Below are 23342 nucleotides of genomic sequence, written 5' to 3'. Positions count from 1 at the left end.
CCACTTAAAGCCTTGGGCAAACTGGACGGGATGTTAAAAGCACAGCAAACATCTTTGCACGTATTTATTTATTGCTGAGAAATGTTTGCCAATGTGATGGAAGCTGCCCTCTCATTTATGGATGCCGTGTTTGATCTGATTGCCATCTGCTTTGAGACTAGGCATGAACGAGCTCTTAGCTGGTGAGGCCTCCAGGATGAAGCTAGGTGCAAAGTAGTACGGCAGTCCAGAGCAGGGTTCATTCTTGGGTTTGCATGCTCATATGCCATTTTTCATTGGAGGTGCTTAGCCCTGAACAATACATTTTAGCCTGCTGACAGCCTGCTGTTCAGCTTACCTGGGCTGCAAACCCTGTAGAGGAACCATGTCAAAGCCCAGATGTCCTCTGAGCACAAGTTGCAAAACACTAGACCAGAGTGTAAAGACACCTACCAAAATCCTTCCTTTCCCACCACAGCGCTAGTGCTTTCCCATTCTGCACTGTCTCTAGCTCCCACAAACAGCACGCTCCTCTGTAACAGCAAAGCCTGGACCTCCTGCTGAAAGATAACACTGAATAAAATGCTCAACTTGAGGGACTTAACCCAGATCATGGTTGCCCAATGATCCTCCCTGTCTCCTTCCTCCAGCTGGAGTCTCTTACTGCTGATGTGGTGCTTGTAGTAATAGTGATAACGAGTGTCCTCCTCCTGGTTATAAATGCTGTTTTTCAAGTACCTCATCAATGGTGAATTTTACCAAGCAGAAAAAAGGAAAGCTGCTGGGAATTTGCTGGCTAATGCAATCTTGCAGCCGTTACAGAAGAAAAGGGGCTGCAGTGGCAGTTACATTCCAGTGAGTACCCACTGTGAAACACTGTTTACCTAGCGATGTAAAGGAAGGAAAAACAACGGCTGATAGTAAACGTTAGGAAGATTGTAAAGTGAGATCAAGGAATTGTAAGGAAGGCAGTTTATATGGCAGATTTCCTGATCAAATCGGACATTTCAAAGAGTCGCTTAACGGTGAAGCAACGTTGCGGTAAATCAAAAGCATTTATGGGCAACAGAATAGGCAGTTCCCTTGAAGAAGGGTATTCCAGATATATGATTTTAAAGGTTAGTGTGGCTCTGTGCCCACTGAAACTGGAAGGAAATCCTTGAGCCAAAATGTATAAGGATCCAAAGACATGTCTGGGGATTATTTATTACCATCCATTTCCATTGCAGCAATGCTAAGGGCTGACTGCTCTGGACTGGATACCGTGCGAAAAGGAGATAGAGACACAGTTACCTTAAAGTTTTTAATGTGCTCCCTATAATGCACAAGTCGGATAATTGTTCCCAGGGTTGTTCCCAAACCTACTTTTTTCAGATCTGGCTGGAGCAGCCCCAGAAGTTTACGTTCTGCTAGTTGTCCTTTAGCTAGGTGTGATGGGAGACCGTTTGTTTCCCTTTACACTCAATTAGACAAGTCTCACTCGTAGCAGCTTTGCCACAGAGGCAGTGACAAAGGGCTAAGGTGTAACCTCTTAAATTGTTCCTCCTGGCTTAGGACAGCAGGTCTAATTGGTGCCCTCTGCACCAGGGAGCAATAGATACCTTGTCTGGAGAGGAGAGAAACCATGATTAGCTCCAGCTTAGCTCCTCTGAGCAGAGTTACCTCTGTCTGCAGCAGCTGAAAATCAGCCCTTTGGAGCTATTGCCCCTACCTTACCATGGCAGTGAAATACACCCTGAAAAAGCCTGTACAGAAATACTTTACGTGGGCAGGGTTGCAGTGTGGCCTGCACAAATCCTAGCAGCGTCCTTCCTGCACTCTTGTTCCAGCCCAGCATTTCTGGGTCCACGGAAACTGGGTGGCTGAGAGAGGAGAATGTGCGTGCTGTGCTGAAGATGGATGGGATCAGAAATGGTCCTGTATTGCCAGTCCTCTGCTGGTAACGGGGGTTGGGGATGGAGTTCCCCTGGGGCTCGGGCGTTCAGCACTGGGCTTTAGACAACCTTGTGCCCAGTCCTCAGCAGCTGCAGCACTGGGAAACTCGTGGCAACTCCGCTATGCCTCTGTGCTACAGCGGCCTTCCCCGGTGTTTAATGACATTGGCCTCCGCGATAATGATGACTGCAAGCAGTCTCATCTCTCAGGTCTTCTCTAGGAGAATATCAAAGTCCCTCCAAGATGTCTTGTTGCTGGTTTTTTTCCTGCGACACAGCAGTACCAAACCAGCACCAGTATGTTGGAGGGTTGGGGTATGGTGGGAGCCGCACAACCCTCTTCCTGCCGCGGTGGCTTCCTTTGCCCATCTGAGCAGCTCCGCTGCGCAGTCCCGTGCCAACAGCCTTCCCGTGCCAGTGCGCTCTGGAGGCAGCCTGGCCTCTCGCCAGCGCAGCTCTGCTCTGTTTCGTGTCCCAGCGTCTGGGTCTTCCCTCTTGCGTTACACCTGGCCTGAGCGGGGCCGCACCCTGCGCGTGGAGGGCCGGCCAGGCAAAGCTCAGCCCAGGTGGGAGGGACTGGGCTCCTGTTAAATCCAAGGCTCCCGGAGGACCCAGTCCTCGCACAGACTCACCCTTGTGCTGATTTTAGGAGCTCAAGGTGCTGTTAGAGGTATTGCAGCAAGAGTTGTGTGCTGGAGAGGGGGACAAGCAGCTGCAGCTCAGGTACCCACTGAGAGCTGATTTGAATGGCCATCTTTGCCTTTTCCATGTCTTTTTCAGGTCCTTTTTCTCCTCTGATCTTCCATGCTACTGTTCTTTGCAAGTTGTATCAGTTCCTCTCTTCTCTTCCATCACTTCTCTCTCTTCTGCTGCTGTTTTGCATTTAGCTGATGATTATTCTTGTGCCTAGGGAGAAATCTGCTGCAGAAATCTCAAATACGCCAAGACGTGGTTGTTCCTGCCTGAACAATACTGTTGGCTTGCAAAGAGACCAAGGGTTGTTTATTCTGGGTGGGGAGGGCTGTTGGATGTTGTGTTAGAAATGGTATGGTTTTATGCTTATTGCTGAGGCTACGGTTTGGACTTTCCTCAGCAATCTCTGGGTTTTATTTGGTCAGCAGTTACCTTCCTTACTGACCTAGAGTTTGAAGCCTATTTAACATTTCCAGCGGTGTTTGTTGACGATGCATCTGCACAGGTGGTGTAAGATATTTCATTCACTCTGCTGAAGTCTACGTAGCCTGTAGAAACGAGGCCCTGACTGTGCCTGTGTGTGAGTGTGCGCGCCCGGCTTTCCAGTGGGACACTGCGCGGTGACAGTGTTGTGAATGTTCAAGGCAATAAAAATGCCATGTCGGCACGAAATCAGATTAGCTGGAGGAAGTGGTTCATACAGGGCTCAGGAGGAAAATCAGCTAGCTGTGCACTAGTCAAATTTAGATAGGACTGTACTTTCTCAAGCCACTGGAAGTCAGCAAGGAAGAAGTAGGCACTGCGACTCGGCTCAGGCAGCTCAGTATCACGAGGTGCTGTTAAACCAGACCCAGAGTCCTGAGGATCCATCCGTGGACCAGGACAGAACAACAGAGCATCAGGATGATTGCACAGAAGCTGTATCGGTGTGACGATGGAGGTCTGAAGAGGGGAGGGAGAGTATCTGCTCCCACCCCTGGGGTATTTGTGCTTCTTCTCCCTCAGACCCAAGAGAGGAGTGTGGAGCATGGCTTACTGCTTTCAGAAAGTTTCAAGCCCTTGGCTTGAGTGTGAGTGGAGCGAAAGCAAAAAGTGCTGACTGCAAGCTCCAAAGTTTGGGTTTGTTTTGAGGCCAAAGGATGCAGTGCTGTACACTCTCAGTGGGACAGCCTCAGCAGGTGGGCAGACCTACAGCATCCTCCTAAAACGCTTAAAGGTCTGCACACCCCTCTGTGCAGCAGCTCCCCTCCTGTCCCTTGCCTTAGCACCCCAGAAATGCTAGGAAACAGTTTCCTTCATGCTGCAGTTTTCGTCCTAATACTGCTTAAAACAGTCCCACGTGGGGACTGAGGTGAGAACTGCCCATGGTCTCAGAAGGGAAAAATCCAGGCTGATGCTCCAAGAAGCTTGTTAGGACGTCTAGAAAGTCTCAAGTTCCAGTAACTCATTTCAGACATTCCTAGGATTAGCTAATTTGGTCTATTTCTGAACATAAATCCTCTTCCAAAGATGCTCTCCTTGCTTTTGCCACCCTGAGCTTCCTGAGTCCACTGCTAAACTTGCAAAGAGCCAGAGAGAAAACCCTCCTGGCTTGTCTGCAGCCAGTGCTCAGGAAGGAGGACCGGGCGCTGCTGCGACAGAGCGTGCCGGGGGCAGCTGTGCCGGGTCTAATGCTCAGAGGAGCTTTTACCAAAGGGAAGTGCCTCCTGGGAGAGGAGAGGAGCATGGCAGTGGGAGGGGAAGTTATTGGAGTAGCAATTTCAACATTACTAATAATCCTCCACATCCAAAACCCAGGAGACCTCTTTCAGAAGTTTGAAATGCTGCTAAACAAACAAGGCATCTGGGTTGTTCGCAGTGAGATGGCTGGGGGACGATGGCTTCTGTTGCTAAAAAAAACTTAAGGGCTGCATTGGAGCACTTCTCCCTAGCGGAGCAGAAAGAACTCCTTTTGTAACGATCACACCAGTTCTGCCCCCGTCCCAGGGCTCCAGGGACCGATCAAATATCAAGAGTTAGTGATGCTGCCTGGGATTTCATAATGGCTTCTTTTTGCTGCCGACCTTTTTAATCATTGTTGTTAGAGCAAGGGGAGGAGGGCTTTGTCTGACAGGCACCCCCCTCTCCTGAAGGCATGGAGCGCTGCCCCTCCTCAGACACCAGCTGCCTCCTGCTCCAGGTGTCCGACTCCCCGGTACCTGCCCGTATATTAATACTTGCTGTGTGATACCGCTGCTCTCTGTGCTCTGCAGGCAAAACACAGCATAACCATGGCAACTGTTTTTCCTAACTTCCTCAACACGCCCTGCTAATCTAGGCAAGTCACCGAGCAGCCCTCTTAACGATTAAGGGTGTAATGAGCTCTCTGAATCCTGGGTGACCTAGCAGTTGGTTCTTCTCTTCCTGGCAAGTGGATATGTAACAGACCTAGCGAAAGCCTCCCAGGGAGGGAAAAACAGCCCAGAGCTGGCAGCTGGCAGCGGTCATGGTCTTGCTGTTTTGGGGTCTCTGCTCAGACAGGGAACAGGTCTGTGTCCTGGCTCGTATGTCTTTGCTCCAAATAACCGTGCGGGAACATCCAGGGCTCTGCGTGTGCAGCTGCCAACTGAGGCTGAGAGGCAGCGTTTTCAGCGTTGCTGTTACCGTGCCCGATCTGCTCGAGTCTGGGGAACAGCCGGCCAGAGACAGACCCCGGCACGTGCTGGAGGGCTGCACGGAGCTCGCTTGGTTCCGGCGGAAACCGGAGAGCAGGGCAGGGGGTGCTCGGGGGAGGCCGCGGGCGAACCGGGCTGCCCTGCACGGAGGGACTTTGCTCCACGTGGCCGGGGCTGCGCTGTGCCTGGCGGGTTCGGGGAAGGGCAGGCTGCTCACAGCGCCTTTCGGTGATGTGGCAGCCCCATGTGCGCTGCGCAGGCAGTTATCCAACAGCCGGGGTGTGCCGGGCGCAGCCCTGGCCCCAGGGCACCCTGCTTCTCCCTGCCGCCCGCCCGCCCGCCCGCGGGGCACCCAGCCTGCCGCTCTCCAGACCCAGCGTGATAGCGCTGCGTCCCCGCACGGCGGTCCCGCGGGGCTGCTCCAGCTCGGGTCGGCTAGATGCAGACCCCCTGAGCCCGGCTCCTTTGCTCGTCGGGGAGCGTTGTGCTCGGGCAGGCTGCGGGAGCCGCCGGCCAGGCTGGGCTGGGAGGCGGAGGTGAGCAGCTCCCGCCTCGCTCACGTCTCGGGGGAACAGGCAACTGCCTCACAAAGAGCCTTTATAAGCCCGTCCGTCTCCATCCACAAGCTGTGACATGTTTGTCCCCTTAGTCTTAGGGGAAATTCTGTTTCAGAGTCTGTTTCCAGAAGTTAGAAACACTGTAATTTCCAGTCTAGATGTGTCTGTGGCCAGCTTATTTCCATTCCTTCTTGTGCTGCTAGCCTTGTCTTAGCCTAGACAACACTGCTCTTTTCCTTTGCGTTCCCGTACAGAGCAGCGCAGTCCTCGCAGCCAAGCCCCGCGAGGCACGTCTGCAGCGCCGTCAGGACGGCCGCGGGTGACCGCTGCCGGCGCGCTGCTGCTGCTGCTGCTGCAGAGCTCGCCCTGGCGTCGCCCTTCGCTGCATGGTGCCGAGGAGCCAGCGGCTTCCCTGCGTCAGATGGACTTTCTGCTCCCTGGACTGCGCTAACGGTCCTCGAGCTATGGCCTGACCCATCGCCCTGCACAACTGGAGCGCTGCTGGACGCTCACCGGGGCTGCGCACGAGGGTGCTGGTATTTCTGATTGCTCTTGGAAAGTCCTGACATCTGCGGGCAGTATTTGTCCTAGGGTTGCACCATGCTGATGGCTAAGACCACGTTGTGATTAACCTCGCTCCCCCAGGTCTTTCTCCTCCCTTGTTCTTTATAACAGAAAAGCCTGCAGCGGAGTCTCAAAATTCTTGTCAGGGGTCTGCGTGCAAACTTTCTCTTTAACTGAGGGAAGGGAAGGGAGGAGAAATGAGGTTTGGAGGTTAATTCTGGCAGCATCAGGCATGAGAAAGATCAAAAACTCAGGGCAGGAGCACAGCAGAGGAGGGAAGCTGTTGCTTGCATGCTCCTGAAACCCCCTCGACAGTCCTCTTTCATGCATATTGCATGTTATTCCTGTACCTACTTAAATTAAAACCAGCCTTGTCTTGTGGGTGCTGACTGGAGCCAGGCAATTCTTTTCCCCGGGGAAGAATCCAATTTTCACTCCCTGTAGGTTGTGTTTTTGACCTGGAGTGACTCTTTTTTTTTTTTTATTTAACAAATGCTCCCTCCATATCTTGTACCGTGTTGCACTTCTCACGATGGTGCCGGTGGTGCCACAGCAAACGCGCGTTCCACGTCCGGAAACGAGACATGAGGAAATGCTCAGCTGCGCTAACGCTGACTGCGCTGCGGGGCTGAGCTGTGAATCAGCCCAAAAGAGCAGCAGGTTTCGTGGGCAGCGCAGGCGCGGGCAGCCCCGGCCGCCTGCGGGGAAGGGGAGCTGGGTCCCAGCCCACTTCTGCATCCTTTAGGTCAGAGCCCAGAAATGCTGAGGACGATTAACTCCCTGGAGCTGGAAGTGACGTAGCAGCCTGGGGAGACACCACGGCTGTGCAGCTGGGAAGCCGCTGGCCACCCCCCGTCCCCCGGCGCCGGGACAGCCCCGGCTCGGCGAGCGCGGCCCCTGCGCGGCAGCGGGCTCAGCCTTGGGTAACGACCGGGCCTGCGCCTCGTTGCCGTCTGTAGCGTTAATCAGCGTTAGTTACAGTTCAGAGACGCCGTGTGCCCGTCTAATTTCCAATTAAAGGTGCCACAGCTGTGTCTCAGAGGTGCTTTCCTTTCTGCAGCCCGGCTGCGGTGCAGGATGCATCTCTGCTCCCCAACCCTTTGCGCTGACCTGCCTGCCGGTCACGTAAATAAAATATATCAGAGACTCGGGAGACGCAGTGGGGGTCCCTGGCTGGAAAGAAGCTAAATGGGTTTGAAGTATTTACTCATTTCTTGAGTCCTTAAAAACCTCTCCCAGGGCTTTTGCGAGCGTAGCTGGTGTGAGTCACGACCTCGGTGCCGCACGCTGGGAGCAGCGGCAGACAACAGCAATGTTTTGCTTATAATTCCCTAATCTTCATGCGTCTGTTCTATTCTGGGGTGTCTCTTTATCCAGGAAGAGGATAGGTTTGTTCAGGGTTATATAATCCACAGAGGGCGAAGCCAGCCTGTTTCAAAGTCTCATCTCACTAATAGCTCTCAACACCCTCCATGGCAGTTAGTCACCGCTTAGCAGACATGACGTACCGCGCCTGCCCTCCGCCCACTGCGGGGTTAGAAACCGCCTGAAACCAGCGTGTCTCCTTCCTAATCCTCTGACTCGATAGTTAATCAATCAGAGATAGCCAAGTAAATAAGTCAGTCATTCACGGCTGATGCAGAAAAGGGCAAACACTGTAATAAGTGCAGCCCGCTGTTTGCGTGTGTTGCACGCAGAGAACCGCACAGGGTATGAAGGAGCTAGCCCTGAGCTGTAGGACTGACTCGTTTCGGGGATCCTCTGCCTCTAGCTCCCGGGAGATCCCCCGGTCCCCACTGATGGGAGAGAACAGTCGCGGCTGCGTAGCTGGCGGGTCGGAGCCCTGCAGCCGGTGGCACCCTTCCCACGGGCCGGAGCGGGTGGGCACCTCCCCGGGACACCGCCCGGGCAGCCCGCGCAATAAGGACAGAGCGAATTTGCTCGACTTCTGTGTCACCAAACACCAAAACGTTGGGTTTTGGCTGCCACAGTGTGTACTGAGGGAAGCCAAGCTTATTTTCTTCTTCTTGAGATAAATCAGTTGGGTTCCCCGAGTACATCTGACGGCAGTGGATTTTGTTAATAGCAGCTGTCTGTCATGTTTGCGTAAAGATGAGTGTGAGGGAGAACTTCAGTTAGTGGGAACCTTATCTGTTCTCTAATGCCGTTGGACAACTTCCTCCGCCTCCAGATGATATCATGAGACCTCGCACCCAGAAACCCCCCAAGGGAAACATGCCTTCTGCTGTGCTTGCTTTTTTTTTTTTTTTTAATGGTGAATTAAATAATAATTTAAGTCTAAACTGAAAGTAGAAAGTATTCAAAATGTAATAGCAATCAGATTCCCCCAACAGCACCTGGACTGGGAGCACAAGCACATACATGGAGTTCCAGGGCTCAGCTCACACTGTACCAGCAAAATACAAGGCTCGGATTAAATTAACACCCACTCACAGAACATTGCTCTGGCAGGCAGCTCTGTCTTTCTGGCCCGCTACAAGTCTACCATGTGTGGCTTAAGGCTTACTGTCTGCCATTGCCTGTTTGGATTGCTCCCGAGAGCCAGGATCCCATTCAAAAGTTGTTAAGACTGACACTTTGTTTCATTCTTAACCAAGAAAATAGCACTGTGCAAGTAAAGCAGAACATGGTTTTTAGGCCTTTGAATCCTGAAAAGCTGTTGCAGATTAATCCTCCTTGCACTTGCCCAAATGCACAGTGACACCAGGAACAGAGGGCTGGAACTGGGTGGAAAAGAAAGCACAGAATGACTTGTTTTCTTACGAGCTGAATCCCAGGTTTGCGCTCCAAATCCCCTTCTTATAGACTTTTCCACTGAGGTCTGTTCCTGCTCTGACCATGCCTGTATAACTGTTCCTCTCTTTGCATTCTTTAGATTCTTCTACTTGAGACACTGCATTGAAGAAAGGGTCTGAGGTCCCTAGGAGTGAAAGGCGCGTGGCAAGCAATCATCCTAAAGACAAAGTGGAGGAGGAGGAGGAGGTTTCCTTTGGACTCTAAACTGTCAAACCAGAAAGCAAAAACATGTCACAGGTCATACCAAACCATGTGTTGCGGGTTGGACAGACCGTATGTGTTGCATCACAGGAAGAAAGCAAAAGCTTGCGGCCGGCGGGGTACCCAGGCTGCTCTACGCTGCGAACGAAGGACTCCTACTACTCAACGGATGGCTGGGCTGACCCACCCGTGATGATGCGAGCCCAGGCACACTTGCTTCCTAACAGAGGACTATACGTGACCCACCCCGTGTTCGAACACGTGGCCTCCCATGCTCAAGGGAAAGGGCAGCAGGATACCTCTTTGGAGAGACCCGATGTCTCTTGTCAGCCAAAGGAAGAGGACACCACTGTGGATCCTGATGCTCACCTGGTGTCTCCTACCTTGGACATATCAATAGAAAGTCTCAACCAGCTGATCCTAGAAATCGATCCAACCTTTCAGCCACTCACATGCAAGCCAGTGAAAGAAGCTGTCCAACCTGATTCTCAGAGTGACCTTGTTGCAAAGAAGAAACAAGATCCAGAGGCAATAGGTGAGACAAAAAATCATCCTCATTTAGCGGAGCCAGCATAGCTCGTGGTACAGACCATTAGTAAAGACCTTAGTAAAGTCCCGGGAGTGGTGTTGTCCACGCACCAGCCACAGACTGGTGCATGCAGGGTGAGGTTCTGTCTGCTTGTGAAGGCCGGGAAATAGGGCTTTGATGACATCCTCCTTCATCCCAAGTGGGGTTGATGTTTCAGGGGATACTGTCTGTCTCCTGTCGCATCACTGCTTGACATAAAGGAGTAGGTGTGTAGGTTGTGTATCCAGGCTGATTACCTTTTTGCCTAACTTAGGTGTACTTAGGTAGCCCTGATGTGATCACTTTTGAAATGTCTAATGTCCAGCTAGCTCAGCAGGAACCAAAAGGAACAGGGAGAGAGCAGCCTTTAATTCAACCTGATTTTTGTTTGCCTGTGTGTGGAAAAAAGGTTTCTCAAGAGAAATTAGACTTGTAGCTCTCTGAAAACTCCTAATCCAAGTTGTTATCGTCAAGGACTAGAGACAGGCGCTGACCTCTACATGTAACATCTGTAATGTGTTTAACCTCACAGCAGAGCCCCAGTTCTACGAAAGGGCACTGGAGCCTTTCCCAGGGTCATACTTGACCTGTGGAAGCACAAGGATTTGAAGCCAGATTTCCAAAGCCCTGGGCTAAGGTACTGATCGTTACACAACCCTTCCATTTTAAATGTTCCCAATGATTTTGCAAGGGAGATTCCTTTTACAGGGCTGGTACGCTCCTCCAGCAGCATACCTGGCATACGCAACTCTGAACATCATCAGGACATACCGACACCTCTTTCTGCTCTCATCCCTGGGTGCCTTACATGAACCCTCTGCAACACATCACTGTCATCTCTGCAGTCCAAAGCTGTGCTACATGTGCTGCTTCTGGCCCAAGCTTTTCTTGCCTACAACTATTTTACAATGTGTTAGCTGGCCAATGCATTATGCACGAAGTAACACAAAGCAGACTGTGTGTTGCATGCTGCAGCGCATGTTCTGGTACACCAGCTACCAGAGAATAGATTTCTGACGTGTGTGGGTGCCTAAAGGTTCAGGCTTCCAAAAATCCTTATTGCCTATCTGCATCTTTAGACACCAAAATACCTTGAAAATCTGTCCCCAGGCCTCTTTCCAGAGGAGGGTCAAATGACAGGATATTAAAAGCATGAAACAAATTATATTCTCCTGTTCTCCCTGAGCCCTCATGAAAGCTTCTACATGAGGAATGCGAGGTTGGAGGAGGACAAGGTGTACGTCCTAAAGTACACTGAACTGTAGCCCCAGTAGGTGTGATTTTATTGATGCATGAACAGGGAAGCAGATAAGCAGGAGCCGGGGATCGTGGAGGTCACAGCGGTGTGAGCATGCGGCTGGGCTTGGGCATTTCTGGAGCAAATGGCATACGTGCATCCAGCTCCACTGAGACAGAAGGGGGTGGCCTTGCAGATAAAGTACTGTGACAAAGTGCAAGTTCAACTCCTTGCTCCTCAGGCTAGCTTTTAGAGACATTTAGATGCCTCTTTTCTAAGCATCGCGCTCAAAGGCTGAATTCTCGAGGAGATCAGCAGGTAGTGAGTGTGCAAGGGATTTTGAAAATCTGGCTCCAGGTGTGGAACTGAACATCTGGAAATCTGGCCCTGAATTCAGTGGGAAAAATCTCACTTCAGCTTTCATTATCTTTTAACGACTCCTCCCTTTTACATAAAACTTCTACTGCTGTACTCCATCCCGGGGAGCATGAAGGGAGCACACACTTCAGCCGTGTTTTCTTGCTGCAACCAGATGCAACCTCTGTCTACACTGCTGTTCCCACCGGTGCTGTCACTCCAGCTGCCACCATAGATCTGCTCCATGAAGGCTCCCTGCCTCCATTTCCTCCTCTGCACAGTACAGGGAAGGACTGTACAGTACCCCATTGCACCTTCCAAATAATTTCTCTGCCTCTCCTTTCTGCCTTAGGTGTGAAAGGTACAAGGCTGTGATGAACTGAGACCAGAGACAGCTACTTTGTGTGTCTGTGTATCTGTATATGTTTATATATGTGTATGTTTATTTGCCACCCCACCCCATTTTGGTTGCAAGTCCATTGTCTTTTTAGTGAATTGCTTTAAAGGAAAGAGAGAAAGAGGAGCTGATGAGAGAGTTCCCTGCAAACGCAGCCATTTGATATGAAGGCTGATAGGGGACGGATGGTACCCAAGGAATACATGCGAGAGGTTTTGTTCTTGTCTCATGGAAAACATGCTGAGGGCTTTTAAGGTTTCCATCACGGGAGAGTTTGCATACTAGATGCTGTAGTTATACAAGACAAATTACCCCTGGTACTTAGTCGTTCTTTGAGAACAGACCAGTCCTCTTTGCTTGCGTGAGAGTCGGTATTTGTGGGACTTCTGCCACTCCTTGATGTTGAAAGAACTGCCAAGATCCTGAGCAAATATTTAAGGCTTAACCACATCTGATAAGCAAAAGCCCAAGTGAAGGCAAAGGGCCTTGTTAGCCCAGCGCACAGATACTTTTCAGTTATTTCATAAAGGACAATTAAAAGCCACGTTTCTTTTCCCTTTTTGAGGGAGACATTGACAAAAAGTATCCAGCCGAGATCTTGTTACGAGGGCTTCGCACACTGATCGCAGAACCACGTGGTCCATGAGCCTTTCCAAGGACAGGCTTTGAAGGAACTACTGTTGGCTTTCAATGGCAATAAGGGTGTGGGACAGGGAAGGCTGCAGCTCTGATTCATTCCCAATGCACAGTCCAGCTGCGTCCTCACCAGAGACCCCCAGTTCTGGCTGAACTGGGTTCCTCAGTGGCTGTCAGTTGGCCGTGCTGATTGAATCCTGCGCTCAGGCTGGCTTGGAGAAGTGGCTCAGAGAGTAACTTTTGTACAGGCTTGTGCTTTTCCTAGTCATCAAACTTATGCCCCAGAGGTCTGGTTGTTCCTTACAGTAAACAGTGATTGTAGTGCTTGGCAATGTGCAGTTAGCTGCTCTCCCCAGGCTGGATACTCTTAACTGTAGCTTCTAGGGCAGGATTTAGGCATATAAAATTACTTGCAAAGACAGTCAAGATTTTAAGATCAGTTTTTAATTGCTGCAGCAACAAAGTTTTCTGTCTCCAACAAACCCCTTTAAAAACGAGAGGGAGAAACCTTCATGAATTCCATGGCAGAACAAGATCCAGGAGCTGAAAACAAAGCTGGACATGTTTGGACTAGAAATAAGGTGCACAATTTTAGCAGTGAAGGTGATTAACTGGAACAACTTCCCTGAGGAGGAGGTGAGTTCGCCATTGCTGCAAGTCCTTAAATCAAAGCTGAGAGTCTCTTTCTAAAAGGCACCTTCTAGCTCAGCAAGAAATTATGGCCTTGTTCAAGGGACTGGTAGGTGAAAATCCCTTTGCAGGGGAGCTGGAACCAATCATGACATTTCCCTCTCGGCTTAAAATCAGTGAGCCTGAGCACAGCCTCCAGATCCCTGGCTTAGACCTCAGTCCTTTGAACCACATCACCCTAGTGAGTCTGGAAGACAAACGGCCCCTTTCTGGAGGAGGGTCCCAGTGTTATATTTGATGCTGTGGCCTACAGCTTAGTTGAGCTCGTCTTCTTTCTGCTGTATGCGGCCTTTGCAACAGCAAAGGTGTCCGAAGCCCTGTCTGGCAGGTGAGGAGCGTCGGTCACTGCACCTGCAGCTTGGCTCCAGGGAATGGCGTGCAGTGGGGCTCTGCGAACGTGGCCAGCTCCATAGATGCACTGCATCTTGTGGTTGATGTGCATCAGAAGTCTGGGTGCAGGAGCCAGGCCCGCCTTGTGCTGTCTGAGAGGTTTCATTGAAGGTCTGGCAGCAAGTGATGCCCCATGTTCCAACAGATGTGATACCTTTTAAGCAGCTGCAAGCAAAGGGGGCTAGGAGATGCAGTGCCTGCCCCGAGCACGCATGGAATAGCAGGAGGAAACACATGGCAGAACATGGGCGCAGAAACTGCCTGGGAAATGATTTCGCTGCTGAAGGGACTCCCGCAGACTGGAACCAGGGGAAGGAGAGAGCTGGCCCCTGTGCTGGGCTATGCGCTCGCTCTTGGCACGCGTGGTCCCTTACCTGATAGCCGAAGCCTCGTAATTGCCCTTATCCCACGTGACTTCCCGCCGCCTTCAGCCCCACCGCGCAGATGTGCAGCTGTGCCTGGGGCCAGGTGACGTTCACCCGGTGCTCATCCACCCAGCGAGCTCTAGGGCCTTAAATAGGTGTGCAGGGACATGCGTTTCCCCCAGGAAGCGCCGGCTGCCTTGGGCATCCTCTGACTCTGATGTAATCCCTCGGGGGAGCAGCCAGATGTTTTTCTCTTGAGTCAGGTACAAACAGAGCTGCTGCTGGAGGAAACACCCGCCGCTTGCTGCAGGTCTCGGCAAGCGCCAGCTGTGTAATCCTTGCGAGGGGGTTCTGTGCAGTCAGACATGACCGTACGTAACCCGTCCTCTCGCAGCGCCTGCCAGCGCTTGGGTGGGTCACTGTGACTTGGTATCAGGGAAGAAATCAGCCCTTACAGGGGCTTAATGAAATCCCGGTGCTGGGCCGTGCCAGCCTTTCCCACAAAGCACCGCGCTCCTCGCCGGGAAAGGCGGCCCGGCCCGACGCGGCTGCTCGCGCGGCGACGCGGCTGCCGAGCCGCTCTGCCGCGGTGGAAGCAGCTGCAGGGCCACGCGCTGGGTGAGCGGCACCCCCCGCCCTCCCTGCAGGGGCTGGAAACTGGAGCCAAAATTAATAACGAGAAGAATAGAGACATGTATCCCCCGCGGAGCTTAGCTAACGAACCTGACTCAAACACTGAATTGCTAACAACCTCCTGTTTCTGCTTCCAGACTTCAAATACATAGAGATGACGCCAGCTAGAGCCAAGTGTCCCGAGCTGCTGCAGGGCTCCCCAAGCCCATCCAGCACGCCGTTCTCGAGGTCCCCGCAAGGCAACGGCTTCCTGCCCCACAAAGGGGGGCTCAGAGGCAGCTGCAGCACGAACGGCAGCGTGGTCTTCTCGAGCTCCCCAGGGCCTGAGAGCCCCCGGGCAGGCCACCTAAGCTGCGCTGCCTCGCAGACCTGCAGCAAAGCATCGGAGTGCATCGCCATCCCCCAGCGCTGCACTGCTGGACAGAAGGACAGCATCTCCTACGGCCCAAGCGCACTCCTCGGCACGTCTCCGGGCTTGGACAATTTGCTGAAGCCTTTGCACGTTTTGAAGGCGCAGCAAAGGACCAGTGGCATCTCCCTGCTGTCCACCAGTCCCGGGTCGGACACCAGTTACGTCCTTGGAAGGTAAATGCAGCCTTGTGTCTCTGCCCGGGGCTGGTGATGGGAGATGAAAGGGGCACGGGACAGCTACCCCTAGTCCTGTTGTCCAAGGCCTTCCTCCTCAGGGTGGGAGTTAATATCTAAGCAGGGCTGAGCTCTCCTTGTAGCTGCAGTCTCTGGGGTGGTCTGTGCTTTGTGTCCTGACTAAGCAACTCCTGCCAATTGCCTTCTACTCTGTGTCTTCCTCTTGCAGCAGCACCCACTCACTCCACAATGATGATTCAGACGCTCACCCTGTTGCTGGCGGCTCGGCTGACTGCCCGTCCCCCGCAGGATCCCTTGGCAGCCCCTGCCTATCTTCCCCAAGCGTCAAATCTCACACTGGAGAAGCCCTTGGCCTGGGCTCCTTCCACCAAAGCTCCACCAAAGCCGGTACGTCCCCATCACAGAAGGGCCAGGCCAGCAGCTGCCCCCCCTCCATCCTCAACTCCACAGCCGACATCCCGGTACTGCTGGTGAATGGGTGCCTGGAGCAAGGAGATGCCTCTCCCCAGCTGACCAGAGGTCCCCCAGCCTCAGTGAAGCAGAGCCCTCCTCCCGGCTGTGGTCTGTCCCCTGGGCTCGGTGGCTTGAACAACGCGCTATCTGCACCGGTGCTCTCCTGTGCCTCGGACAGTAAGTCATCTCCCTGCCACAAGGCAGTGCTCACGGGTGGAGAAACCTTACATCAGCCATGGTGTTTCCCCCATCAAGCTCCTAGGGCACACGTTCAGCAGGCAGAAATCTCCTGGTCCCACTGAGGGAGGTGCAGATACGCTCATTTATAGCCACTGAGAACAAGGGCCATAATGTTGTCATTTCACACTTGGGGGACTCAGAACATGTAGGGAGGAGGGGTTAGGGTTCCAGTTTGCTCTGGAGGGCATCAAAAGATATCCAAAGTTTATAAGGTCCCCCATTCAAGAGCAAACAATAGGGCTGTTGTTCACTGGAGGAGATTAGCAGAGGCAGCTGTCAGGGCAGAGTGTTTTAATTGGGATTCTCATGGGAAAAGGAGGAGGGCTGTAGCAGGTCAGATCCTCAGCTGGTGTAAATCACCATGGTCCAGTGGACTTCTGTAGAGTTGGGCAGACTGGTACTGCCAGGGGACTTCATGTGCTGCCTCTCAGCTCCATCACGGCGTGCCAAGAAAGATAATTATGTGCAGAGTGACTTATTCTGAGTAGCAGGGAGGAAGCTCTGATCAAAAGGATTGAAAAAATACTTCAACCCTGGCCAGTTTGAAAGAGAAACATCTTTGTTAGGGCTCTGTTCTCCTCAGTGATGTCTGCTACAAAGGTCTTTAGGGTTTACATCCCTGACACACAACCTCTATCTCTCTGTGAAGAGGATGCATATCTCCTGCTCTGCTTGCAGGTCCCCCCAGAGATGGGCAGCCAACCATGAAGTTTGTGATGGACACATCAAAATACTGGTTCAAGCCAAGCATAACCAGGGAACAAGGTAACACAAGTGTCTGCCAGGATAATCCCATATTAAACTTGTTCTCTGCAAGTCAGCAGGAGTACTGCCTATTCCTCAGAGAGGGATTTGCTTCTCTGCGGTAGATCAGTACAGCTCCTACTAGCGCTGAGGTCCTGGGGTGACTTGATGATGGCAATGCAAAAAATCCTGGGAGCTGGTGAGCACGGAGAGATCTGCTCACTAGTCAAGATGGAAGGCTCAGAAATGCAAGCTGTGCCATGGCTCCCTCCATACCCTCCAGGTCCAGGAAAGCTTGGCCTGCTCTTCTGACTGTGGCATTAATCAGCATGGCTCTGGAAGGGGCTGACTCTATTCTGCAGTCCCCAGAGTCCAAGTCCCTGAGCCCCTGGGGATACATGGCCTGCAGGGGTGGGCCAGGGCCCCTGAGACAGAAAGTACATTTACTGCTCGAGTTGCCCTTGCAGGCAGCAGGCTACTAGCGGCTGCGGGAGGGAGAGGAAGCATAGTGCTGTGGCACTGCGGTCTGTACCTGCACGAAGGACGTGTGAGTGCTCAGCAGGCTCTCCTGATTATTTCTTGCTGCTGCCAAGGAATGACTCCCAGCGAGAGCATCAGCAGGATGCTAAATGCAGAGAGGGAAGGTTCCACCTGTTTTGCTTGGCTCAGTCTCTGCCTGTGCTTTGACAGCTATCCAGCTGCTGAAGGACAAGGAGCCAGGCACGTTCATTGTGCGAGACAGCACGTCGTACCGGGGGTCATTTGGACTGGCGATGAAGGTTCTTGTCTCTCCATCCAACAGCCACACAGGTACAGGGATTCACTCACAAAGGTGGTGTTTTGCTTCAGTGTGTTAAGAGAAGCTGGCCAAACTGTGCAGCGTTTAAACAAGCTAAAAAGCAGCAGGACTCTTGTTCTGTGAAAGAGGGTAGACCTGGGATCTGTGCATGCCCCCTCATCCCTGCACAGGGAGCCCTGCACGCTCCTGCCCGCAAAGAGCAACAGCCCCAGCAGATGCCCTGGGGCAGCAGCGCTGTGCACTGCCTCTGCCCCGGCCTCCTGCCGCAGTGACCCCGAGGCGGGCAGGAGAGGGCAGGGCAGAAACAACTGCACTTGTGCTGGTGCTGATGCTCTCTTCAATCTAACTTGAAGGCGATGACAGCAGTGACCTCGTCCGGCACTTCCTCATTGAGTCGTCTGCCAAAGGGGTGCACTTGAAAGGAGCCAGTGAGGAGCTGTATTTTGGTAAGGACAGTGCCGCCCCCAGGAGCAGCCCTGGCAGTCTCATGAGGCGTCTTTCAAAAGCCCCTCAAAGCACCAGCCAGGACCGGAGCTCCTTTGCAACCTTGCAGAGAGCTTGCTATGCAAACACGCTGGCTTGGATGGGAGATTTCAGGCACGGGGACCCTTGCTGACCACGCGGTTCTGCATTGCAGGGAGCCTCTCCGCCTTTGTGTATCAGCACGCCATCACCCCGCTGGCGCTGCCCTGCAAGCTCAGCATCCCCACCCGAGGTAGGTGCCTGAAGCGAGAGCCTAACTGGAAGGACTTGCAGGCAAGAGAGATGCTCCCAGCAGTCTCTCCTGGCCTGCGTGTCTGGGGAAGCGGCAGAGCGCAGGGTGACCTGTCAGCAGCACGTGCTCCGGCAGTGGGGAGAGAGCTGAACGGCTCAGGTGCCCCTATGGGAAGGGTCAGCAGAAATCTGGCTGATTGCTCTGGCTCTAGGCAGAGCAGGGAACTGCAGGTCCTGCCTGGAGTGTGAGACAGTGATGACTTGCTTTTGCTGGGGGTGGAGGGTGTCAGCCATGAACATCGGGGAGGGAAGACTGCTGAGGGTGGGCAGGGAGAGGAGGAGTGGGGAGATCAGAGATGAGCAGAGCCAGGAGAGCCATGGAGGAGGGGGATGCAGGACAATTAAATTAATTGCTGCTCTAAAAGCCTGCAATTCACACAGTCCTAGCCCTTGTGTGCCCTCTGCACGAAAAGGAATTTCACCATGGACATGAGCGCTTCTGTTTGTTGTTTGTGCAGATCTTGCCGATGGAGAAAATAGCCCTGACCGTGCTCCAGAATCAGTGGTGTCCCTACTGAAGAAAACTGCTGGTGAGGAAAGGATCAGGGTCCTTTGACCAAGGAACAGTTGAATTGCCCCTACCTAGCGCTTCGGGCTTGAAAATACAGTTCTTGAGGCCCCAAGCCTGATAAAAGATCCTAAACTTTTCTAATTTTCAGTGTCCCCTGATTTTTAAGCCACTCTCTGCGTTTTGGCTAGCTGATGAGATTTGAACATCTGGAGTTTCTAGGACAGGGACAGTGCAGTTTGGGGCTCTTTAAAGCCACTGTTTAGTTACACTGCTGTGCAACCTTATGGGAGACGCTTAGAAACTCTGCGTCAGGAAGGGGAAAAGGTCTTTGCTTCACTTCTGCACCCTGGAGCCCAGAGCCCATGTTCAGCGATGGGTGGGCTCCAGGTGAGAACCGAGAGTGACGGGGAGGAGACAGCATTGACTGGGTCACAGTGTAGTCGTGGGAATCAGAAACTGCTTTGTTTTGCTGGAAATTCTGAAAAATAAGTTGGCAAGCTGAAAAGTTTAGTTTGACCCGCAACAGTCCTTTAAACATTTCAATCAGCCTGAAATGTCATGTTTTAGGTTGGGCTTGAACAGTTAGTTGGCTTGTGGTATTTCTGCTTTTCATTAAAGGAAATATGTAATAAACAGAAAAAAAAATCCAAATTTGACATTTAGAAACCGGAAATTAAATACTTTGACTTTTAAAACAATTAGTGCAAAGAATTAAAGTAAACCAAAATAAATTTGTGAAATATTTCTGAGTCACCAAATCTTTAATTTGCATCAAAACAAATCTGACCCCCCAAAATGTGTCCAGTTCTGCATGATGATGCGTGGGACCTGGTTCTGGACCCGGTGCTTTTGCATGTGCTGTACATATTCGAAGCAGAGACGTACTGGAGTGATGTCTGAAGGGGGTGCAGGCCTCTGTGCTGCTAACCTTGGCTCTGCGCTGTCCTTGCAGTGTGCAATGTCTTGTACCTTAACTCGGTGAACATGGAGACGCTCACGGGAGCCCCAGCCATCCAGAAAGCCATCTCCTCCACCTTCGAGCTGGAGACACTGCCCACACCCACCCTTGTGCACTTCAAAGCGACCGAGCAGGGAATCACACTGACGGACATCCAGAGAAAGTAAGAACGGCAGTGGGGATGCGCAGCGCTGCCCTGCGGTGCTCGCCGTCCGATGCTGCAGCCGAGGGCTCGCCTGGGGCGAGATCCCGGTGGGAGGGAACAGGGGGAAAGCTAAATGGCTTCTGAAAATGCAGCTCGTTCTTGAATCCTCCGATCTGAGCGCAGCTTTCGTCTTGCCTGTCGTTCTGCCAACTTACTGATTTGCAGCCTATCAAGAAAAACTGGCCTGCTAGGACAAATCCGTGTTGTAATCCAGGGATGGAGTTGACCCACAGGACATGATTCTGCTTTAAATGAAGTTAGTGGCAACATTTCAATGGTCTTTCAACAGTGGGAGGCAGGACGAGGCTGAACCCAAGAACCGCGCACAGTTTGCCAGCGGTCAGCTCCAAGGCCAGCTCTCGGGAGAAGGGCCTCCACACCTCCCCTTTCCCAGCAGCCAGGAGCGCTCAAGAACAACTTGACTTTGCAAATGTCTGTTTCTCCCACCAGCCTCGTCCAGGCACTTTCTTTTTCTAATGCTACGTTCTCCTCCTCTCCCCTGACAGGGTGTTTTTCAGACGACACTATCCCTTGGCTGCCATCAGGTTCTGTGGCATGGATCCTGAAAACAGAAAGTGAGTTAACAACTGCTCTGTGGGTTGAGACCCTTTACGCTAGTAAAAGCCGTCGTGGAGTAGCGCGCGTTTCGCCGCAGGGCCTCTGCGCCTCCCGCCAGGGCGATTCCCGTGCAGCTGAGCGTGGCCCTGGAGCCAAACGCCCGCGCTAGGATGTGCTGCTCCGATCTCCTGCGCTGCTTAAATTCCCAAACAACCAGATGTGCAATTCACCTGCCCTGGGCTTAACCTGCAGGTTTTTTAGCTAAATATAAACCTTGATTTTGCAGCTAGTTGAATGAGTTAAATATCACTCTTCTGAACAAATCCAATTTTGTTCTTCCTTCAGGTGGCAGAAGTACTGCAGGGCTTCAAGGTAAGACTTGCACAAGGACTTTGTGTAACCTGCTGCTTTGATTCAGCCTTGACTCTTGAGTGGGGTGCAATGCAAACCTTTGCAGAAGCAACAAAGAACTGAAGCTTAAAAATGAATAGGGGACGCAATAGACGTTAACCTGGTGGCCGGAAGAGATGTAGAACAAATGGGTAAAGCTTTACGGAGTCTTTGCTCCACTCCAAAGTTTCAGACATGAACATAATGCACAATGTTCTCTGTGGCCCCTTAAATAGAAAGGGCCCATCCGGATCCTTTAACCTTCCCACAGTTACTTGTTTGCTCTAGACTCAGGAAGTGAGTTGATATCTGGCTCTACCTTGCGTTCAAGAAACTTTTTACATTGGGAAGACCTTGCCAGAAATACTTTTCCCAATTGTTTTTCTTCCAAGTAAACGTGATTGGGGAACAGGCCAAGGTGGAGTTGTTGGAGCTGGGATTTTGCTTTGTGGCTGGGGCTAGTTTAAGCATATTCCTTTGGATTCCTGAATGCAAACTAAATAAGGCTCTTTCTTCTTTTTCAAAGAATCTTTGGGTTTGTGGCCAAAAGCCAAACAGATTCGGAGAATCTCTGTCACCTGTTTGCGGAGTACGACACTGTGCAGCCAGCGTCTCTTGTGATCGACTTTGTCAGCAAGCTTCTGGCAGGCCCGTAGAGGACATAAACCCTGGGACAGGGCTGGCGGCTGCCCGCATGCTGCTGAGACGGTTCCTCACTTTCTACTGCTTCTGGGTTGCATTTTAGCAACAGCTCATATTTATATTTTTTTGTTACATACTGTCATGTCAGGAGTTTCAGTTAAAGATTTTATACTCACTGCTCAGTTCTTGGAAGCCTCTGGTGGGATCAGATGTTCTTTCAAGGCCTCCATGAAGAATCATATGGAAGCATTCACTACGATGGCAAATGCTTCAGGATCCCAACATGCGGAAAGCTATGCCTGGCTTGGGAGTAGACGTGTGTGAGAGAAAGCTGGGCTTGCCTTACGAAACTGCTGGCTCGCTCACCTGGCATGCATGGTTTTATTTTCTCCATAGGATTGAAATACTCTGGCTAAGATTCCTACCAGTAATGGGGGATGCCTTGACTTTGGGGTGTCCAACCTGAGGCACATTTTGGGGGAGCTGAGCTCCCACCTTCAGAGAATCAGCCTTCACGCCCCCCTCTCTCCCAATGGCGAGGGAGGGAAGTCCTGTTAGAGACAGGGAGATGACTCACTACCTTGAAGATAGGCAGTTTTGCAAATCAAAGCTTATAAAAATCACTAGCCCCTGCTGAAGAATCTCGCTTTCCTAAAAGAGCAAGAAACATCAAAAAGGCAGAAATGTCAGAACAGCGTATTTTTGCCAGGTGCTGGTAACTTCTCTTGCCCTTTTTTGCAAAGCAGGGTTACAGACTAGCTCAACCTACATGTATTGTGATAAGCTGAGAAGTAAATGTTGACATTTTCATGACAGTAAAACACTGGGATTTTGGACATGACTTGCACGAATTTGGGCCAGATCCTCCGATGACGTAAATTGGCGTAGCCTCGTGGAAGTCAGTGCTGCTGTGATTTACACCAGCTGAAGACCCAGCTCTTGCCATAATGTCAGAGTGGAGTAGAGCTGCTCTGAATCTAACATATAATCTTCTCTTCTCCCACTTGCTTACCTTGTACCACTATGTTGTTTTAATTTGGGGCTGTGTGCTAACAAACACTGCTTAAGGGTATTTTCAATAAACCAGTCGATCATTTATCTCACCACAGACACTACAGAGATTTTAGCAACTGAAATATGGCTACTTCGCTCTCTTAAACTGCCAAGTGTATGTATGCATTGTACATAAGGAAAAAGTCGCTATCCTCCAGCAAGACTTTGAAACGGCGTCCAAATGAAACAGCTCTTTGGCAACGGTAAAAATAACTCTATGAGTTACTGAGACGGGCTGTATCGGGGAGGGGGGAGCACCCGGCTTCAGTAAGAGAAACTAAAGGTGTTGTCAGCCCCAGGTCTGTGCGCGTGGGTTGCCCAAGAGGCGAGGGAGGCGCTGCCTGGGAAAGCCGCGGCGGGAGGGCAGCGGCGGCGGCCGGCGCCCGGAGAGCCAGCCCGGGCCGGCCGCAGCAGCCAGCCGGCCACCGCGCCGTGCCTGGGCTCGCCGGAGCCTCGCGTCCTGGGCAGCGGACTCACTTCCCAAACCGTGGCGCCGTACGTGCAGCAAGCGTCCTCGTAGCGCTGCAGCGGAGGCACGCGAGGCTGGAAGGGCTCAGGAGCCCGGGCTGGAAGGAGGGGCCGAGCGGCGCTGTGCGGGCACCGGCAGCTGCTGGCGAGAGCCGCGATCTCCGCTCGGCTTCGCAGCCCCAGCGCCGGGTTCGGGCTTGGCCCCCACCTCTCCCCCCCCCGTGCAGCCCAGGTCCGGCCCAGCCCAGCCCCGAGCCTGCCCCTGCCCG

The 23342-nt window shown here is 52.2% G+C and overlaps 1 protein-coding gene across 2 annotated transcripts; it reads left to right on the top strand.

Moving 5' to 3' along the window:
- Positions 1-2527: 2527 nt before the first annotated feature.
- TNS4 (tensin 4) lies at positions 2528-22809 on the top strand. 2 transcript variants are annotated; one of them, XM_009687766.2, is made up of 13 exons: positions 2528-2636; positions 9278-9934; positions 14810-15257; positions 15487-15908; positions 16650-16736; positions 17406-17525; positions 17868-17960; positions 18152-18229; positions 18747-18818; positions 19752-19920; positions 20469-20537; positions 20866-20892; positions 21437-22809. In XM_009687766.2, exons 2-13 carry the CDS (start codon positions 9427-9429, stop codon positions 21564-21566), a joined length of 2223 nt encoding a protein of 740 aa, XP_009686061.2. In that variant the 5' UTR covers positions 2528-2636; positions 9278-9426; the 3' UTR covers positions 21567-22809. The 2 variants fall into 2 exon arrangements, with proteins under 2 accessions (XP_009686061.2, XP_068775371.1); XM_068919270.1 differs by lacking the exons at positions 2528-2636; positions 9278-9934 and adding an exon at positions 14393-14657.
- Positions 22810-23342: the final 533 nt, after the last annotated feature.

The sequence above is a fragment of the Struthio camelus genome, chromosome 25 (genome assembly GCF_040807025.1).
Source record: "Struthio camelus isolate bStrCam1 chromosome 25, bStrCam1.hap1, whole genome shotgun sequence".
In the NCBI taxonomy this organism is placed as follows: Eukaryota; Metazoa; Chordata; class Aves; order Struthioniformes; family Struthionidae; genus Struthio; species Struthio camelus.
Note: the sequence above shows the minus strand (reverse complement) of the source record. Positions and strands in the feature narration are given on the sequence as shown.

Excerpts from the sequence above, each read along its gene's own strand:
- TNS4 (XM_009687766.2), top strand. The coding sequence starts at position 9,427 with ATGTCACAGGTCATACCAAACCATGTGTTGCGGGTTGGACAGACCGTA. Across the intron at positions 15,909-16,649 it reads GCTCTCCTGTGCCTCGGACA|GTCCCCCCAGAGATGGGCAG; the intron begins GTAAGTCATCTC and ends CTCTGCTTGCAG. Across the intron at positions 20,538-20,865 it reads ATGGATCCTGAAAACAGAAA|GTGGCAGAAGTACTGCAGGG; the intron begins GTGAGTTAACAA and ends TTCTTCCTTCAG.